The following is a 22,047-nucleotide window of genomic DNA, read 5'->3' as shown; positions in this document are numbered from 1 at the left end:
CTTCCGACTGTCATTTTTCCGAGCTTTTCATTCGAAAAACATGCCGAAGAGTCGACGACTCGTTGATATTTTATTTAAAAAAAAATACGCATATACAAAAAAAACGATAGCGATACATCCCGGGCACGAGAGGGCGACTTATCCACCATTCGAACGATAATATTATTCGAGGGTCGAGTACTGAGGGGATGAGTGCTGGAGGTTGGGTGTATTCTCAATTCAAGTATAAAAATGGGTCGACAACCGGCACGAGTGCTGTCCATAATTGGTTCGAGGATGTTTTCATAGGACACGAGAGACGGGTATAGGGACGAGGGGGTGGGTTAGGGTCTCCGAGGACACGGCCCTATCCTGATTCGACCCCAGGATCCTTAATGATGGAGACAAAATGCGAATGTTAGTCCTTTTTGAAACTCCTGGCCGAAGGTTCAAATTTCGGGTCATATCTATTGACGATGATTACTTTGTTATACGTACATACATACAGACAGACATATACGATGATTCAATTCAGTTTTTTTTTAGTTAATCTGTTCCAAAAATCTAATTTAAATATGTCTCAAATATAAAAACAAATGATCATTTTGAAGTAAATACTATCTTATAGCTGTCTAGTTTAATTTGCCGATGTCTGTAATTGTTTTTTGAAAAGTTCAAATTTTGCTTTTCTTTCTTTATTTCACCCACCTGAGCAACTCCAGGCAATTCAACTTGTGTTTGATAATTTAGTCATGTAAGTCGCGTTTAAGCGTATACTATTATTTAGTATATATATTATATATAAAAACGAACGGGATGTATGCATGTATGTTTTTATGTGTGAGTACATAAACCAGTGTATAGATTTAATAAAAAAATAGAATGCCAAAAGTATATTTTGTGCCTAGAGATATTTAATAAAATAAATACACGCGAACGAGGCGCACAACCAATCGACTTGAAGTGGCCCACGCGGACTAAAACCGTTGACCAATTAGAGGAACGTATCGTCATTCTGACCAATGGGTGCATTTTAAGCATCCGCTATAGCAGATCCACGCAACCTCTTGATATTCACGGAACACATTGTTTACGACTCGTAGAGTTTTTCAGTTAGGTACACACATATGCACTTAATCGGCAGTCGCTAGCTAGTCCCTACATACATAAGTGACTAAACGTTATCTAGCATCGGTTTTCTCCCTCACACGCGATCTCACTCGAACACGTTAGATCAAAGTGATGCGTACGGTACAAAAAGAACCGCGTCCACCAGGTTGCGATGCTCTGCGATATAAGGATGTGGCGTGAAGAGCGGGTAAATGGAGACATGATCGTCTGATATATGCTCCTGATATTGATCGGCGAGTGACGGCAGGCCAAGCAACGGGTGACGTTGGCGTCAGAGACGCTCCGCGGGAGGGTATACACATACATACATCCACGAAGACAACACGCACATTCACTCATCATTTTGAACGGATCGGTGTATGTGTAATGTGCGTAGTCAACTTTTTCTTTGATACGTACGCACGCACGCATTATACAATTATTATATACGATATAACTTTATTTTAATTCGTGTATCAATTATTTTCCGAAACCACCCATTGAAATCAACGTGCACAACACTATTATACAATATTATCTGCAACTGTTAAAAATTCTGAAAAGTTTCTTCGATGCTGCAAAGCTTTCAAACTATGAAAAGTTAAAAAGAAAATCGCGGCTAACTACACTAACAGTTAAAAACATTATTTGCAAAGACTACAAACCAGTTCTGCATTCAAGCGAGTCATTTTATGAAAACAGAGAAATACATTTAAAGTTCGAACACCGCGATCGATTCAAAATATTGAAAAAGCGACACGTCAAGGGGAGCTCCGTGAGATCGCGCACGTTAAAAAGAATGTTCTCGCCGCTAGAGCGAGCTCGTACAAAAGGACAAAACTTCAGAATGGAAAAGCCAGAACGCTCTAGCATTTCTCACGGTAAAATATGTGACGACTGAGAGAGATAGAGAGAGGGGGAGGGCGCGCATCCTCTATCTATGCGAAATATATTTGAAAAGTTTCGTCGTTCGTTGTTTTTGCAGGTGATAAAGAAGCGGGACGGCGACGAATCGAGTGGGGGTACTTTTGCACAACCCTGTGAATCCTCGGAGGGTTCGAATAATTTAACGGGGTTGCGGCCTGCCAGATACTGCCATGTACCCTCGTCATATTCCTGACGGGGATGTTGCATCATGCAGCAGGATGGCTTTGAATCATTGATGCGAGACGCAAGATTTCGAGCTTATCGTCCTGTAGTGTTATTGCATCTGGCGCGTCCGGATTGCTCCATTGACGCTTAGCTCACCATACAATCTGGGTCAATCTGAGACGCTATCGCATCCTGGTGGAAATTGGAAAATATCCTATGTAAATATATACATATATCCTCTGGTGTAAATTCTATAATTCTTTAAACTTTGTGCTAGTAGAGGGAGCATGGGAAACAAGCTCGTCCCTGCGATGCTGAACTGACCGGTTCTGTTCCTTAATCTTGGGTAGCTCGCTGTGATGGATGACGTTAAGGACTAATTTCGCAGCAATGTGGAATGACTGTTTGTGATGTTTGCTTCGAAGATGGATGAGATAAAAGTCTAAAGATACAAGATTCTGGGATGACTGGTTATGTTTGTTGGCATGGAAGAAATAAGAGAAAGAGGCAGATCTATTCTAAACTGATTAAAGTCGTGTCACTACAGGCTGGACTCATTAAATTATAATTAGTAGTGTAGAGATAACAAAAGAAAGACAGTTCGAAAACATTTTAAACTGACTAGATACGTCATTCTGTTATGACTCATCGTCAGGAAGACAAAATATGTAAATGGACAGATTTTTGCTTGACACCAGATTCACATTCTGGACTTGTAGTGATTGGAAGCAGGGGAAGAAACGTATCATTGTATTATACATCTAATATATGTATAATTTCGAAAGAGACTTTGTATGTACATATGTAAATTTTGGTTCGTAGAATCCGTGATGTTATCGAACAAATCAAACTTTTTATAACGACAACATCGATATCGTTTTCGATTCTGATTCCTTTTTCAATTCCGGATCTGGATTCTTTTTTTTAGTTCCGGTTCACGATTCCTTTTTCAGTTACGTATTCCGATTCCTTTTTGAGTTCTGGATCAGGATTCCTGTTTCAGTTCCGGATCCGGAATATTTTTACTTATCCGGATCCCGATTCCTTTTTAGTTTCGGTTTCGGATTCCCGTTTCAGTGCCGAGTCCGGATTCCTGTATCAGTTCCAGTTCCCGATTCGATTTCTGTTTCAGTACCGGATCCGGATTCCTATTTTAGTTACGGATCCGGATTACTTTTTCAGTTCCTGTTTTAGTTTTATCTGCTCCCCAGATTGGTAGCACATAAAATATTGGTATCGGAGATTATGAGGCTTTTTGTGAGAAAGAACAATTTGGATATTGTTAAGAAAAAAGCAAGAGACATACAACTACAAAAGCGCAAACGCATTGAATCGTGCGCGTGTTCGTGGTTTCGAGCTGGAAAGGGCATTTATTAGGGTAGTTGTTAATTCGTACGATCTTATTATTTTGACAAGGTTCTCCTACTTTTTTTAAAATTCGGAAATCACCGTTACCGATCACAGTCAAACTTATTTCAATACAAGAATAAAATAGTGATTTTTGGCCTGCATGCCATAGCATAGGCCAAGCATACTATTTTTTACATGTGCAAAAGTATCTAAAAAAAAAAACGTGCCGCATACCTCTCTGTGTGTCTGCGGCTTAAATATTATTATGTACATATGTATGCATATGTATGTATGTATGTACATACATAGAAAGATTTGAGATATGAGTAAGTACAATAATACATACATATGTATGTACATATGCAAACAGGAACTTGCCTTATAAATATTATAGTATGTCTTACCCAAATGTAATATATGTACGTGCATGTGTATATCTAGCAGTTATTATTATCGGTCATAAGGTAAGGCCACATTATCCATTTTAAGACCCTGTCTATATGTAGGTATTGCAAGTGTTCACTCATTGTTAACGACGCAAGTTAATGCCCTCGTGTTTATGGGTTAATGTAATATTCATTGCGTTAACCGTGTACGGTCAGATCGAGACGAACTCGCACTCGTGTATAATTTTCTATTTGACACAAATGCGCGTCGTATCCACGAACCTCGATATAATAGCCCGGCGGAGTGGGGCGACCGCAGCGAAGGGTTAAATTGCAATTTTGGACGCAGTGGAAATTATATAATGGCAATTATTAGCCACGTTCCGCACACTTTCCGTATGGAGTTTTGCAAAATTGCTCACTCGTTAAAACCGCAATTGCGATTCGCAATTCCGAGCGCGCGCGCACGCGCTCGTTTGCTCTCCGACACGAATTCAATTTTGGCCCGATGTAATTTAAACTTGTCGATGCAATTGAACACAATTTTCAACGAGTGTAATTTTTAATACGCGAACCCAGTTACTTGCCTCGGAATTGCTTACTACTCGACCTAGTCTAATGCTTACGATTAAAATGATAATAGTGTCAATAAAACCATGGTAATGTCTTCAAGTTCCTTTAAATGTACTTAAATGTGTAAACTATCTTAAATGTGATCTCTCGGTTAAGTTAGAAGAGATATCCAATGATCATTTCCTATCCCATATTTTGTTTAGTTTTATAACCAGGAATGCCTAACAGGCAAAACCCAATGCGCCTTCCTAGACAATTAATTACAAACAATGCAACATTTTTATTACATAAATCGCTGTATTTTGAGAAGCTGAAGAACAGGAAATAACAATTAATTAATTAATTAATTACAGAATTAATCCGTTAGATTTTGTACACATTTTTTAAAAAATTATACACATAATAAATACAGAAGATTTGTGATAACAGGAAAGATGATTAATTTTGATAGATAATAAGCCTCTATGAATTAATTCATAGAGGCATCTATGGATATAGACTATATTAGACATATTTTTTTACATATTATACATAAATCAAAATCAGATATTTGTGACATAGCATGTAGGACGGTTTTTACCAATTTGATGGAGAAACCGCTTCAACAATGAAATCAGATTAATTGGAAAACTCTGATAGGAAACGATCGACTTGGAGTCACAAATATCCAAGTCTGAGCAGCAGCATTAAATATTAGCACGGGATCGAACCCGGTAACTTAAACGCAACCACCGAGCCATACTGAAGGCTAGCATTACATACACAAGTGTGCCTTCTATAATTTTACTTTATTTTTATTTTACAAACACACCAGGAAGACCTAATGGGTAAAACCCAATGCATCTCCCCGGCCAATTATTTACGTTATTTTTGTTGCGTAGGGGTGGGTGGAGGATCCAAGTAAAAGGCCAACAGTCGTCTCACAGCATTTATTGATGATTAAGGAGATACACGCACTGTCACTGCTCAGTCCAGAATGACATGATATCGCCTACGTACCGCCTTATAAAGGGTAGATCTCTCAGGACGCCTAATCTGTTTACCTGTTGTATAGTCACGTATTCGGATATGTATTTCCACGACATTGGGTCTCCCCGTACCGATTCTAAGAAATAACTAATAACGGTCATTGTTTAGCCTAAATGCACTTGAGTCCAGATATAATCCTTGGAAGTAAGTGCATGCTCTTAGTTAATCCGATAACAGATATCCGTTGGTCTAAGTGCAATTCGCTCAATCCGCGGCGTACGTAACATTATTAAGAGTAATTCTTACAGAGCATTTTAGACAATTTGATAAATTGCATTTTTGCAACATTTTACAATTCAGCAAATTCGAGACGATGAAATTTTTGAGAAATAATCCACACACACACAAATCGCGTCCCCGTGATAATTGCACACATTCCCCATAAAAATATGCACACATCCCAATATGATCGTTGAAAGTACATACATTTATTTCCGGAGTATTGTTAAAAAAATCAATATAATTGTTAACACGTTCGCGTTCGGCTGGCACTACTTTTATAACCCACCGCTCGTTTTGGTTCACTTCATCTTCGAATATGGAGATTGCGACAGCTTTCTCCGTCTGGGCTTTTTAACCTTTAGCGCGTCGACTTTTCTCACCCCCCCGCCCCCCAGTTTCGATCGATGCTCATTCATTATTTATGAGGAGAGACGACGTAAGATCGACAATATTGACAAAGTGACAGCTGTCAAAACCCCAACGTACAGTAGACTTATGAAAAATAAACAAATCGCATTCATTCAATTAGAGCTAAATTTTAAATCCGCACGGACTTTGATTCTGGTCCAAGTCGGAATTGTCTTATTTACAGTGAAGATCGGCCTCTGGAGTGGGAGAGTGACATTTCGCCGGGCAGATAAGCGCAAATGTTCCGGAAAATGACGGGGCATAAAATCGAATTGGACGATTATGATGACATCGATTGGTCAATCTAGCTTTTAGCCCGATTTTTTCCACATTATCCCAGTGTAGATACTTTAAAAGGCGGGGATCGCTTTCTGAAAACGATCCCAAAAGAAAAGTATGTCTTTTTAGCGATATTGCATTTTAATTCGATCTTTAAGTATAATATAATACTTCAAATTGAATTGCTTTGGATCAATGTTGTATATAAAAATTGAAAGATTCAAAGATTATCTATATATGTACATATATAGATAATCTTTAATATTTAAGTCTGTCACGTATGCGTTCCTATAACATTCGACCGATTGCGAAGAAACTTACATGAGTTATTGTGTGTATGCCCGCGATAATTTCTGTAAAAAAAATCGCCCAAAAACGGAAACGGGAACGGAAAAACAGGAATGAGTAGCATTGCAACGCAATAATTTCAAATGTGTTCGCTAGGTTTCCAAACCTTCGTTGTTCGATTTGTTTCCACCTGTGTTTTTCCGAGAAATTATCATTACTGTGATTTAATTTGACTATTAAGTATTATTAATTTGATGCTGAAACATTCAGTTATCGAAACACATCGAGAAACGGGAACTGGAATTGCATGCGTTATTGTGGCATTGCAACGCATGCCGGTAGAATCAGCTAGTAGAAAAGAAAAAAGTAATATGTACATTACAATTTTATTGATGCCAACTTTTCAGTCCCTCTGGATTGGTTCATGAAATCTTCACTAAATTTTGTTCAATGATTCCACAGATTCTTCTTGAAACACTCTGTAGTTATTATAGAAAATAAATTATCACAACGTGACTAATTTAAAATCTTAATGGCCACAAAAAATCTAATTTGATACCTCGACGGTACCAAGAGATTTCTGGATTTCTTGCCTTCGTCTCGTCCTTCAAAATTAAAATCGCAACACTCCCATGATCCTTCTACATACATATGTACTTCTTCGTACTTAAAATCAGGATAGATCTTGAAGACGCCTTCCCAAGTATAATCTGTCCTTATTATCTTAGTCCTCTTATTATCTGGTAATTATTCCCCTTTGGTCCAAAAGCTGAATATCGTCCACTGGGTATTCTTTTTTTTGCATATTCATTATTTCAAGATTTTTTTTTTGCATATTCATCAAGCTATTATTATTAGATTATTTTAATCTATATGTCTGGTAGCCTGCACTCATCCTTATTTTTATAATTGTATGTGATGTATGAGTGTAATTTTGATCTTTTCTCTTCCATTTGAGCCTCGCATGGATGTTTTATATTTACGGCTGGTTCTTATATCTACATATATGGGTGCTGGCTGTAAATGCAAAACATTCCATACTATATATTCTGTTTATTTTTATCTGCATATTTTTTTCTCTTCTCTATTATATTTTCCACCATCGTTGCGCATTAGGGATACCTGTAATGCCGAAATGATCCTACCTGAAGTCCTACCTAAAAAGTCTTATCTCTTCCACATATATTCATATACCCATTCTACTGTTTCCGACATTTTAAAAATCCTTTCTTTTAACAATCTTTCTGTCAGGCGACGACATTCTGATGCTATATTCTTCTTTAAGCTCATGGTTTCTTCTTTAAATGGTTTTCTTGATTGTTCTGATTTACTGAATAAGGTTAATTTCAGAATCCCAGTTCGATACTCTAGACGCGTTGCACTCTTTTCACTTGATCCTTTCAATACTAATTCCCAAAAATATTTTTATCTGCAGCGCGTTTATCGTATGTTTAACGGAGAGCTGAATGAGGTTGATCTGTTTGGTATTTCCCTACATCAATTCAGGTCTAACATCAAGAGAATCTTGACCGATTGATTCATTTTTTCTCCTATTCTATTTTTCCAATATTTCCATTATTTTTATACTTTAGTTTAGTTATGTAATGTGCTATTTAATCATATTATAGCTTTCATTCTTTTCCTTTTCATTTGTTTATTTTGTATTTACCTTTTTCATTTGTTTTTTATATTTGTAAATTTCAATTTCTTCTTATATTCTATCTTATAACCTTTTCCAAATATTTTAATACTATAGTTTAATTATGCAATGTACTACATATTTTGTCATGCCTTTATTCTTTACTTTTTAATTTTGTTTTCCTTATATTTATCTTTTTCATTTTTGTAAAAATCTATTATTGGACTCGGATGTTACATATATTATTTATTTACTTTTTGTTTTTTTTATACCTATCTCTGTACATCCTGTCTGTTGATTTTTCAATTAATAAAATAATAAATAAATAAATAATAATAATATATTCTTATAAAATCAATGTCCATAAGCACTTCTGGGGTACTGAGATCTACCAATATAGTAAGCTAATGATTGGATAACGAAATATTATACGTTATCGTCGTCTCCCTTTTGTACATTGGAATACTGCTTACGACACTACCATATGAGTATGTCAGTGCTTTGAACCACTATATGCTTCTCCATGAGAATCCATCTCAGACCTGCCAAAGCGTCTGTCTTCGCGCAATCCTATTATATCTTTCTTGGTATTTTAAATGAACATCTTCCCTTGGGTATTTCTCATTTGTACGATTCTAATATTGTACTTCACCATTCCGTTCAGACGTTTCATCTATTCCACTCACACTCTTGAGCTGCTTTCGTTGAGTATCGGTCTATAACGGTATACATATGTACGGGAAGTATGAGTTATTTATCCTTAAGAGCTTACGTATGATTTTATTTCATAAACTTTCCGGTTGTAATGAGAGCCACTGGTGTAGAGGTACCTATCGGACTCGGTGGAACCACTGGTTATATTTTTTTCCTTAGTATCTATTTCGATTCGGTAGGTGGTGCGCGCACTAAAAAGCTCCATCGGGCATTTATCGCGTCGGTAAAAGCGGCGACTGCGATATCGGCCCCCGCTCGTTATTCCCGAAGCTCCCGAAATAGCCGACCGCGCTCCCGAAAACAAAACGGCCCGAGAGATAAGGTGCAGTCAGAACACCAGAGACTCGAGCTCGAGACAATGCCCAAGCATCCGCAGCAGCCAGAGGTCCATAACCATTTGATTCGGGGATGATGATAGCGCTATATGCCACCACCCCGTATTAGTGTGGGGGTGGTCGCATTACGTACGAGTATATAACACATTTGCACGTGGTGGCATACTCGAGTATATTATACCAGCATTATGAATGTAAATCAAGTTTCAATTTTGTATCTACGCTGGGTGCTCACGGAAAGCATCGACTTTATGTCCCTATTTTATTAGGAGAAAGCTCTACTCGTACAAATATGAATATGTCAACTTGCCTGAATCGATATCTTGCCATGTGTGTCCAATCTTCATAATAAGATATACTAGTGGCTTCGCTCGGTATTTGTAATATAAACAGCTTAAGCATTGCAAAACTATTTAATATTAAACATTCATTTGTTTTTTTATTAAATTTGTTTGAATCGAAAAAAGATAATATTCATCGATGTCGATATTGTGTCGTAGAAACTTTGATTTGTTTTCAATGTTCCCAACAAACCTTACATACAGAGTCTCTTTCGAAATTATATATTAGACTAGCTGAACCCGGCATGCGTTGCAATGCCACAATAACGCATTCCCGTTCCCGTTCCCATTTGTCGGGAAAACGCAGGCTGCGAACACATTTGAAATTATTGCGTGGCAATGACACTCATTCCCATTTTTCCCGTTTCCGTTCCCGTTTTGGGGCGATTTTTTTTCACAGTAATCTTTCTGGACATGCATACAACAAATCCTGAAAGTTCCATCGTAATCGGTTCAGCGGTTTAGGAGTCTGAATGTATGTGTGTGAATTTATGTGTGTGGGTATGTGGCGGACGCGTCGACCAGTATGGAGATTTCAAAAAAACAAAATTTAGAATGCCAGGAGTATATGTTGTGTCTATAGATATTTAATAAAATAAATACATGCGAACAAGGGCAAAACCAATTAGCTTGAAGTGGCCCACGTGGGCTAAAACCTTTGACCAAGTAGAGGAACGTATTGTCATTCTGACCAATGGATGTATTTTAAACATGACGAGCGGGGAAGCGGGGTGGCGGGGAAGTGGAGATCTGAGAGTCTTATATGTGCTCCTGATATTGAGCGCCGAGAGATGTCAAGTCGAGCGACGGGTGACGTCAGCGTCAGATATGCCGCGCGACAGCGTAGTATATGTGTACAAATACGTAGTAAATGTGTATATGTGTACCAGCAGAGTGGTCTAGTGGTGAGTGTTGTATTATTTCGTGTAGGATGTCACGGGTTCGATTTCCAATAGAGTCTCGTTTTTGGCCAAACCTTGGTTTTTTATCAAAATTTTCCAATTTTTCTGATTTTCATTGAAACGGTTCCTATAAAATTGGCCTTCCCTCTCCAATTTTCTATTGCAAACCTTGAATTATTGTTATATCTCGGGTTTCACCAGATTTCTCTCCATAGATGTCTCTGTGGATGTTTATTGAATATAAAAATTCGTATTGTTACATGAAAATTTTTATTGATCGTATTGTATAGATGTCATTTATTGTTTCGATTTATGTAATAATTAGGTATTTAATATATATAATTTCTTGAGTCTGAATCTTTTTAGCACACTCACTGCTTTGAAGCAATCTGTTAGACGAGTTTGCATGATTAATTGAAAAAATAAATCAAAAATTTGACTACAGGTGTCTCTTTGGAGCAACCTGTCATGGCACCTACATATAGTACAAATTAAATGTACTATTTAAAAATTAAATAAATAACATACCTTTGGAATAGAATATTTGTCCAATTTACCTCACAATTTATATTGCAAAAAAAAATTATTCAAACAAATGGTTTAGAATCGAATAGCAATATGGTAAGAGTGTAAGGTACATAGATTATTATCAATGAATTTATCAAATCAACTTATCTCTCCTTCTTTCGTATAATATTCTCGTACTTTTTTGCCAACGTTTCCCCATTCCTCCCTTGCGCTTTTCATCTCTCCACTCACGGTTTTATCTGCTCGGGGTTTTTTTTTCTTTCTTTCTTTTTCTTTGCACTCCTCCTCGTCATTGCCTTTCTTGTTTGTTGGGCCGTGCGTTTCTCGTTTGTTCCAAATTGTCTCGGACGTAAAGTGAATTCTCGTTTTATTTTTCATTTTCCGCGGTTATTATTATATTTTTTTCATATTTTATTAAATTTTATTTATTTTTCGCCGTTAGTTCTGCACTCGTGAAAGATATTTATACACTCGCTCCGTGTTTAACCCTTCTGGGAGAGAACGGTAAATTATTATCTCATGTGGTCCAGCGTTCCGAGCACGGATAAACAAACGCATAAAACGTTTCACGACTCGTTCTTCAAATTAGCGGACGTACGCTGGGGGGTGAAATGTACCCCAATTTGAAAATTTCACCCGATAGCCCGAAACTGTCAAACGGAAATCGCACAACCGGGAATGGGAAGCTCTAATATCACAATAGCCACATCTGAAGAGCAGAACTTTGCAGATGTGCACCATCTAAAAATGATAATACATATATAATCAAAATAAATAATTCACTATATGCGGTAACGTTTGAGAGCGTCTGTTTCAAATCATAAACATGCAGTTGAGAGAGGCCAAAGTTTGAGTTCCCCTCTATACAGTATTTACATACATACTTTTTCGTTGAGTTTTTTCACCTCGTTGTAACCGAGATCGTTGCCCGTGTATTTTTTTACTACATACGTAAAACTTCAACATACATGTTCTCTCTTTATATACATACATATATACTAATATATTGTGGTGTTTTAACGTTTTAGCGTTGCGTCGGTGATAAGGCCCTTAATTCGCAAATAATACGTTGGCGTTCCCCCTGAAAAATTTACATATTTCCAACGGCTAAAAACACGATTGCTCTCTTCCTGTTCTTTATGAAGACTATCGTCCTCGTTTTTTTTTATTTTCGACGTAATAATCACGGCATTATTTGCCGCAAAACCACTATTTATCAAATGGAAAGTTCCCCTACATTTATGTACGCTCGCAGCTTGTAATAGTTCACGAAGAAAACTATATCAATTTGCTGACATTTGGCTTACAGATCAAAGAATAATAGTTAATATAAAGTAGTTGCATGTAGTTTTTTTCAAAATTGATTAAACTTTCGAACGGAAGTATTTTATTTAAAAATAATCAGCAATATTATTAAAAGAAATAATTCAAAATTAGTTTAACCATTTATTTCCACTCTCTTAACTTTCCTTGAGCGTTCAACATTTGTGAGCATACAGGTGGAAAATTTTGAACAATTTCATTCGAATTCATACATTTTAGATTTAGTACATTACATACATTCTACAATATAAGCAAGTATATAAAAATAAAAATAAAAATAAAATAAAATATTAATCAAATTTATACCTATGCATATAAAAATTTTCTTCTCAATTCTATATTTTTTATATAATTTTCCAAACTATGGATGTTTGTATTCAGCAACAACGATATATTATATCTCACTGGAAGTGCTATTACTTATCAGTAGAGAGGTCGTAGGCTCAAGCCCCGGCTAAATAAGCTGCTGGCGAGATTTTGGTGGCTATTAACATACAAATAGACCGTCTCCTGCTGGAATTTTATCTAGCTATTGTGACAGATCTAATCAATCGGTATCCTTACTCCCGGTTTCTCACAAATTCGAGTTTCTAGCATTATTTCTTATAAAATTAGCACGTTTTTACATACTCTGTAACTATATATTACTCTGATTGTACCATAGATATCTCTATTATATTCTATATACATATATATAATATATGTAATCGTACTGTAATGTTTAAAATTTTTAGTACTTATGTACAAAATAATCTAACCATATGTGTGTTGCCTTTGGGTAATTCCTGCATCTATCTACAATATAATAGAAATGTATGTAAAAAATAAAACAAAAAAACCTCAGTTTGATAAGTGAAGTGACATAAGATATATAATCTAACATTTTCATATAGTAAATGAAGTCAACAAAGTTTAATTACAATAATTGATTCACTTTAACCACAAAATTCAAAACAAATAACGATTTATTTCGATTCTCGACTGCATCGTTTGCGTCATTCTTCCAGAAACCCTCGGTTTAAACTTTTCCATTTTATCCGCAACTTGCAAAAGCATTTGGGCGACATTGGCAGAGTGCTTGTCTACGATAACAATAATAAATTTTCCAACGGAAAATGGGGATAGATGTTTTCCGACTTGCAGTCTTACGCCATATATTTTCAACTCACATTAGTATTATAATAATAGCTGTTGATAATTTTAGATATCTCTACAGATCTAAAAATAATAAAAAAAATTAATAAAAACATTGTCAGTAAATAAGTATTTTCAATATATATATATATATATACATATATATATATATATATATATATATATATATATATATATATATATATATATATATATATATATATATATATATATATATATATATATATATATTATATATATATATATATATATATATATATATATATATATATTGAAAAAAAATGTATTTTATATACATATAGTATTTGTACATAAGTAGTGGCTTTACAATTCTGTGCATATGCAAACTCCCGGTCGCACTTTTATCATGTACAAAGTGTACAAACAACATTTTAGCATTTCGAAAATGTCCGTCAATACATCACTAACGACAGCACCATTTGCAATATTCGCCAACAACATCCTACACAATCGTATTTCCAAAATAACCGATCCGAAATTGAACCGTGCAAAGTACAACATACTACAGCGCGGCGCACACAACACTCGACGTTCGAATCCCTTCAATTCCACATAAATTGTTTATAAATACGATTTATACGACGGCACTATCTTATAACGTTTTAAATCGCGAAAAATAATATCAAAAAATATCGTACACATTGTGCAATAAAAGCTCTATCTCTCGCACTCTCCCCGGACGATCGTATAATGTCGGTATTGGAGATTTTCGTGTTCTTTTTTTTCGCTATATTTTTGTCGTGGCGCACAGAATTTAAACTCGCAACTCATATCATGCAAATTCGCTTTACGACACTGTAATGTTTAGTTTATCCAATAAAGAAGAGGGGAAAAAATGTGTAGATGGGGGAGTTTTTCCCGCCAAAACCATATATCATTACCATTTTATTACGTTACCGGTCTTCTTCCGATAGCGCGCCGCATATTAGTCGTTCAACAACGTCAACTCTTGATATTAAAACTACCCCCCATACTATTATTATACGTTTTCCAACCCCTTTATGCAATATATAATACAGCCGAAGTCTTGGCTATAATATGATATATGACACATTCTTGCTTTATCTATTTATTATACATATAATATATTTATTATAAAATATGGTTCGTATGTACCATTAAAGTTTCAATACATCGATAATATAATATATATTTGGGACCTAAAAATATTCTTTCAACCATTGTAAATAGAATTGATCGAAATATTTCATTTCCTGTCACTTAAATGATAAAAATCGACTTCCCGTTACAAAATTAGTGCAATGTTGAGTATATATATGTTGAGTATAAGTTTATATATAATATAGGTTACAGATTTTTGATATAATTTTAAATGCAAGAAATGCTTATTCACTTCGTTGTTGTAACATAACATATCTATATATGTATGTATATGTATGTTAGATTTTGATTTTTAAATGCTTTTTATTGTTAATAAATCGTGTTCTATTTTACAATTTATTTATTTTTTTGTTAGTCATTATAGTATTATATTATTTTAATGTATTTAACTGTTCAACATAATAGGAAAAAGCTCAAAAACCTATTTAAAATTCTTACACATGTGTACATGTATGTTTTAGTTTAAGGAACAAAACTTCAAAAGAAAATATATACATATATGTATATGTGTAGATATATACTTTCTATATTTCACAATCCTATATAAATCGTTTCAAAACAGCTGATCGATAAAATTTTCTTTGGTCAAATATGTATAATGTGTTTCAATTTGGGTCGAGGAGTCGGAGTCAACATTTATTTTTTCTTTGGATAAAAGTCAGAGATGCAAACAAAGTTTCAACTCCGTTTTCAATGCAAGTTCTAAAAACTCACGTTTTATTATTATTATTTTATTGTAAAAATAGTCAAAGTTTGTGCCAGAGTCGAGAATAATGCAAAAGCCGGATACGAAGTGATATTTTTAACCACTCCATAGATAAAACTGTTTATACCATCTATCTATAGTTATATTTATTTTAAATATGAATTTTTATATTCCGATAATGCCATTATGGATTGTCACTGAGCAACACCTATAGTATTAAACTTGTACATATAAACTTATAGATTTTTAATTTGAAATCATATACAAATAGTGGTGACAAATTTGTAGTTAGTAGGATGGTTTTGCCAATTTGGCGAGTAACCGTTTCAAAAATGAAATCAGATAAATTTTCAAACTTTAATAGGAAACGATTGACTTTGAGCATAGATATCCAAGTCTGACCAGTAGCACTGCAGAAATACTCCGAATAAATGCATCTCTGCAATCAAGGTCAATCTAGGGCTTGAACCCAGAAACCTCTTGGCGGTTGGCATTAATGCAACCACCGAGCTATACTGCTGGCATTCGTTATTCGAATATTTCATCAACTATTCGAATATTATTCATGTATATATTTTTTTATAAACAAAATCAACATGAAAAGAGTGATGATAAAGAAGCCGACGATTATGAAGAAAATTCAATATATAATGGGGATAATTGTGATAAAAAATGAAGAAGATTTTTATTCATTTAATACGGAAATGTTTGAAGAAAAATTTTGATCGATTTTGGTCGCACTTTTTGATCGATAATAATCTGTACGAAATTTTAGAAAACATCAGAAAAATAATACGAATATTTAAGAAGTCACCGGCGAAATATACATTTTTACAAGAAATCGTAATGAAAAAAGAAAATAAAAAATTATAATTATTATTGGCTGTAAATACGAGGTGGAATTCAATGGCAACTATGATATGACGATTCATTCAAATTTATTTTTAGTACATATGTAATTACCTTTTTTTTAATTTTCGATTATATTCGAATATTCGAATAGCTCTTGATTTACTATTCGATATTCGAATAGTTGAAGTCGACGAATATTTGGGATCCCTACTGGCTATACATTAAGACCATATTTTCTCTTGTTTCAGACGGTGGTAGTGCTTTGGGTAGTGTTCCCGTGGGATGGGCACTAGGAGGTGCTGGTGCTCTTGTAGTGTGTGTGGCAGCCCTAGCTTTGGGAGCCCGAGCTTCATGGCGAAGAAGGGCACACTCCCCTAGCGGTGCGCCCCCCGCAAAGCCGCCTGCGCCCTCAACGAACGCGCGCCCCCCTGCGTCCCTCCTGGAGATCAACACTGGCGAGCAACGATACGTAGTGGCGTATACGTTGAAACCCACATCAGACAGGGACAGGCAACCTGACATACTCAATCCTAGATCAGGTAAATTGGAACTATAGTTGACTTTCTAAGTATAATAATAAGTTTTTTTTTCATTGAAGATTTATCTGCAAACAGATCGACAGAGAAGTTTCTAACAATGTATTTATTTTATTTTATCTTTAATTTGTACCAGGAAGGCCTAACCGGTTTGATTTTATTTTTAATTTACATTAGAAAGGCCTAATAAGTAACCCCAATGTGCCTTCCTGCCCAGAAATATTGTACATTTGATACAATTATTATTAATATTATACAAAGTACATAAATACATATCAATTAATATCCACACAGACATCTATGGTCAAATGTGTAGCATTTATTGTAGCAATTCCACAGAGACTAAATAAGTTTTCTGCCAATATACATACATATGTATGTATGTATGTATGTATAAGACGTCCATATTATAATACATTTTTCAATTCCTTCCCATCTTGAACCGTATTTCATACAACAAGCTCGGAACAGAAGTCTTGGCCTATTTGTCTCACATCTATTTACTGTATATATGTATGTTTTAAATTCTAACTCATGATTTTGACTGATTCGAACTCAGAATCGATCACTGGTCACGTTTTCATGATCTAAAAAAATGTGTGTGTGTCTGTCTGTGTGTCTGTGAATTTTGGAGATTTTTCAAACACCGTTAGTCCTATCGAACTGACACTTAGTATCGGTTAATTTTTATCGATACACGACTTTTTCCACAAACTTAGAACTGATGAGGTTGTAGTCAGAATTCGTAAACCGGAAGTAGTAATTTTTTAAAACAATAATTAATTATTTTATTTTGACCTTTTAAATTATTTTCTTTATATTTAATGTATATTATATTTATAATGATTTAAAGTTATTACAAAAAAATGACAAAAATCCGACAACGGAAGTAGAACTTTTGTCTTGTGCTACATTTGCAACCTTTCCCTACATTTGCGCTCAATTTATATCGAAAATGCTCTCATAGCCGATATGTGTATTTACATATGTTTAATTTTCAAATTTTGTTTTGTAACCTTATATTCCTGAAATACATAGATAAAATCGTGAGTTGGTCACATCAGAATTTTTTGCTTTAATATTCAACTCCTTGGATATCACCACTTCTTTTTTCCATCAATGTATTAATTAACTTCCAGCCTAAAGATCTTTAAAAACACACACAGAAAAGTACGCAGCGCGCGTTTTTACTTACCTCTTCACGTGGTTTTCGTGTTAGTGGTCATTTTTTATATCTCTTATCTCTTATCAATATCAGATTTTAATTGTTTAAACGCCTATAATTCACTCTATATTTTATAAAATTTTCTCTATAGGTTCTCGTTATCTCTAATATTTAAATATTTATAGTTTTAACTCTCATATGTATATATAAATTTCAAATTTGGCGTCTAGCTTCATGTAATGTAATACACGATATATATTGATTTATGGCCAAATATGTCAGATCTGACATTTCACGGCTAAAAGTATATCTCTTCACGGAGTTTTATCTGCGAGATAAGTATTCAATAAGAAGTTATGTTGTATCTAATTGTTAATATGATTTACAATAAGCTTACATACATTTAGTTTTTTACAATAAGCTTACATATGTACATACATCACATACATTTATTTCAACAGCTACCCATAACCTCAAATCTCATTGTTTATTTCTCCAAAACAAACTTTCTAACCAATACAAGCTTCATATATGTACACAGATCAAACAGTGATAGTTTTATTTTTAGTTATCAGCTGATTTATTATCCTTATATTGACATAGGTTTAACAGTGATCGATAACGATGATAACGATACCGTGATCGATAACGATGTCAAAATAGTAAAATCGTGCGAATAAAGATACGCCTCTCACAGCTGTAGTCCTCCCACGCGTTCCGTGCCACACTTTTGAGTGTTCTCACAATAAGACTTTTTAGTACTGTAATCACAAACACAAAATTATGTACCTATTTTGATCATATCATGCTTTTATACATCCTTTTGAGTACTATTCAAATTTTTTCCATTGTTTCAACCTTTACTTTATTCGTTTACTATTAACCAATTCCGTCTTTTCATTCGCCATAGTTTCCATCTCTTTGATGCTTTTAGCTCGCGTGCTCCTCTTCAGATCGTCTTCTAGTTTAAAAGTGCTTTTGCATAATAATAAAAGTAATGCTAAAACACTAAAGATGCATATGAACGATACTAGTAGCCCAATATATGTATGTACATACATATAACAATAAGGATTCATAAACATTTTACGATTTTAGTTATTTAAATGGAAAGTCAAGGAAGTGTAGATAATCTCTCAAATTTTTTAACGACGAACCGACTCGGCCGAGGATTGTTTTACTCGTTTTGCTTACGCGTCCAGTTTCCACAATATAAACAAGATAATTGGTAATACAATATTTGCTTCGTCACAAAGCAGCAATTATTTAAATAGACAGAATTCGACGACATTTCGAGTCAGCACGACTGTAAATAGACACTAGTATGATGGGAAAAAAAACCCCGGCATATAATAATTCATTCGAGCGTTCTCTCACAATGGGATATCGCAGATGAATAGAGCGCGAGCAGAGCATCGCACGAGCTTTTGTTGTCGCGGCGAGCTTTTGTACATCTCGCGGAGCTTTTGGATGTAGGAAACGACGTACACAAACGGCCAAAGATGCAGAGCTTTTGATTTCATCGCAAACTAATTGCCTTGCTTTTGTTGACATCGTCAGCTCACTTAAAAACTGCATTAGAACGGGATAGAATCAAAAAATAGAGCTGAAAACTGAAAAATTAAAAAAAAAAAGATTAATGACCGACACTGTATATGCATTTTTTTTATTTTACAATTAAATCATCTTACGGTTGATTCATTTTATCTAAAAAGGAACAGCAACAAGTGTAGATTTCTTTGAAGGCTATTTATAACAAGGCAGCTACGGAAAACGTGTAACGAAAATGCGATTTTTGGATTGCTTTTGATATTTTTAAAACGACCTACATATATAAAACGTGCTGAATTTCATCACATATACATAAATATAATAAATCTGTACATTCATACTATATAACCAGCAGAATAGACTAGTGGTAGCCAGCAGCATAGCTCGATCGTTAAGCTTCTGCTTAGCGTCGAGAGACGCCGGGGTTCGATACCTGGGTCCGGGCCTCGAATGAAAATGTATTTTTCAGAGTATGCTGTTGGTCAGACCTGGATTTGTGACTCCAGGTTGTTCTTAGCGTCGAGAGGCGCCGGGGTTCGATACCTGGGCCCGGGCCTCGAATGAAAATGTATTTTTCAGAATATGCTGTTGGTCAGACCTGGATTTGTGACTCCAGGTTGTTCTTAGCGTCGAGAGGCGCCGGGGTTCGATACCCGGGCCCGGGCCTCGAATGAAAATGTATTTTTCAGAATATGCTGTTGGTCAGACCTGGATTTGTGACCGTTGATCGTTTCCTATCAGAGTTTGCCAATTTTCTCTGATTTCATTGTTGAAACGGTTCCCGGAAAAAAAATTGGCTAAAAATCCTTCCTACCTACTATGTCACCACTATTTGATGTATGATAGATGTACAATAAAATTTATGTACAATTCATAGATGTCTCGTTAATTTGCGAGTTTTTCAGTGTCTCGTAATTCGACGACTTGTAATAAAAATGCTGCATTTGTAATTGTAATTGTAATTTGTAATTGGCCAGGAAGGCGCATTGGGATTTACCTGTAAAGCCTTCCTGGTATATATGTAAAAAATAAATAAATAAATATAATGCTTTGAACAGAGTGGTCACGGGTTCCAATCCCACTGGTTTCTACTGGCCAGATCTTACTTATAGTTGTACTGTGTTTTCAGTTGTTATATATTTTGACCAGTTGGAATGACATTGACCATCTGAATCAACTTATGTACGTGGGTTAGGCAGAATATATTCCAACCAGTCAAAATAGGTATATTACAACTGAAAATACACTTCAACTATTACGGTAGTTGGTACCAGGTTAGATGGAATATATGTATACTAGTCAAAATATATTACAACTAGAAGATAACTATATCAACTATAACCTACAGAATAGACTAGTGGTTAGCATATAATGCTTTGAACAGATTGGTCACGGGTTCAAATCCCACTGGTTTCTGTTGACCAGACCTTGGACATGACTGTGACTTGTGACTCAAGGTCGATTTTGTATTTATTAAGATTAATAAAAGGGAGACGATGATAACATATAATATTTTGTTATCGAATCGTTAGCTTACTTTGTATATTGGTAGATCTCAATTAAGATGGACAGTATCCCAGAATAGCTTATGGACCAATGTCCATAAGAATTTTCAGGTAGGATTTATAAATGAATATGTAATAAAAGAATACCCAGTGGAAGATATTCAGGTATTAGACCAAAGGGGAATAATTATCAGAAAATAAGAGGACTCCTTAAGGACAGATTATATTTGGGAAGGCGTCTTCAAGATCTTTCCAGATTTTAAGTACGAAAAAGTATGTATGTAGAAAGATCGTGGGAGTTTTACGATTTTAATTTTGAAGGATGAGATGAAGCAAGAAATCCGGAAATCTTTTGGAACCGCTAAGGTATCAAATTAGCTTCTTTGTGTCCGTTAATATTTTAAATTAGTCAATTTGTAATCATTTATTTTCTCTGTGAATGTTTTCAAATTTGAAAATTTGACCATAGATGTCTCTGTGGATATTAATTGATATGTATTTATGTACTTTGTATACTACTAACAATATTTGTATCAAATGTATAGTATTTCTGGCCAGGAAGGCGCATTGGATTTACCTGTTAGATCTTCTTGGTATAAATTAAAGTTAAAAAATAAAATAACAAGGCAGTTACGGAAAACTTGTTACGAAAATGCACTGTTTGAATTGTTTTTTTGTTATTTTTAAAACGACCTACATATATAAAACGTGCTGAATTTCATCACGTATTAATATAATCAATATGTATATACGTACTGTATACACACGTCATAATAAATCGTTTAATTCAGTTCCGTCACTATACTCGTTGTATACATGCAATTTTTTTTGCGTCGACCTAGTTTTTTTTTTCTTTTTTAATAAACGCGTCTTTTTCAAAATAAACGACCCACATTTCGCGACTCGTTTCCTCGTTTTAGACCCGATGGAAAATAT

The 22,047-nt window shown here is 34.9% G+C and overlaps 1 protein-coding gene across 1 annotated transcript in view; it reads left to right on the top strand.

The window, feature by feature from the left end:
• LOC143921569 (B-cell receptor CD22-like) overlaps positions 1–22,047 on the top strand; it is a 520,711-nt gene that overhangs the window by 480,676 nt on the left and 17,988 nt on the right. The window contains exon 14 of the mRNA XM_077444921.1: positions 16,603–16,893. Coding sequence (XP_077301047.1) covers positions 16,603–16,893 — 291 coding nt within the window. The remainder of the gene's footprint in view (positions 1–16,602; positions 16,894–22,047) is intronic.

Source organism: Arctopsyche grandis, chromosome 13, assembly GCF_051622035.1.
Source record: "Arctopsyche grandis isolate Sample6627 chromosome 13, ASM5162203v2, whole genome shotgun sequence".
Lineage (NCBI taxonomy): Eukaryota > Metazoa > Arthropoda > Insecta > Trichoptera > Hydropsychidae > Arctopsyche > Arctopsyche grandis.
The sequence above is the reverse complement of the archived record's forward strand: the minus strand, read 5'-3'. Positions and strand labels throughout refer to the sequence as shown.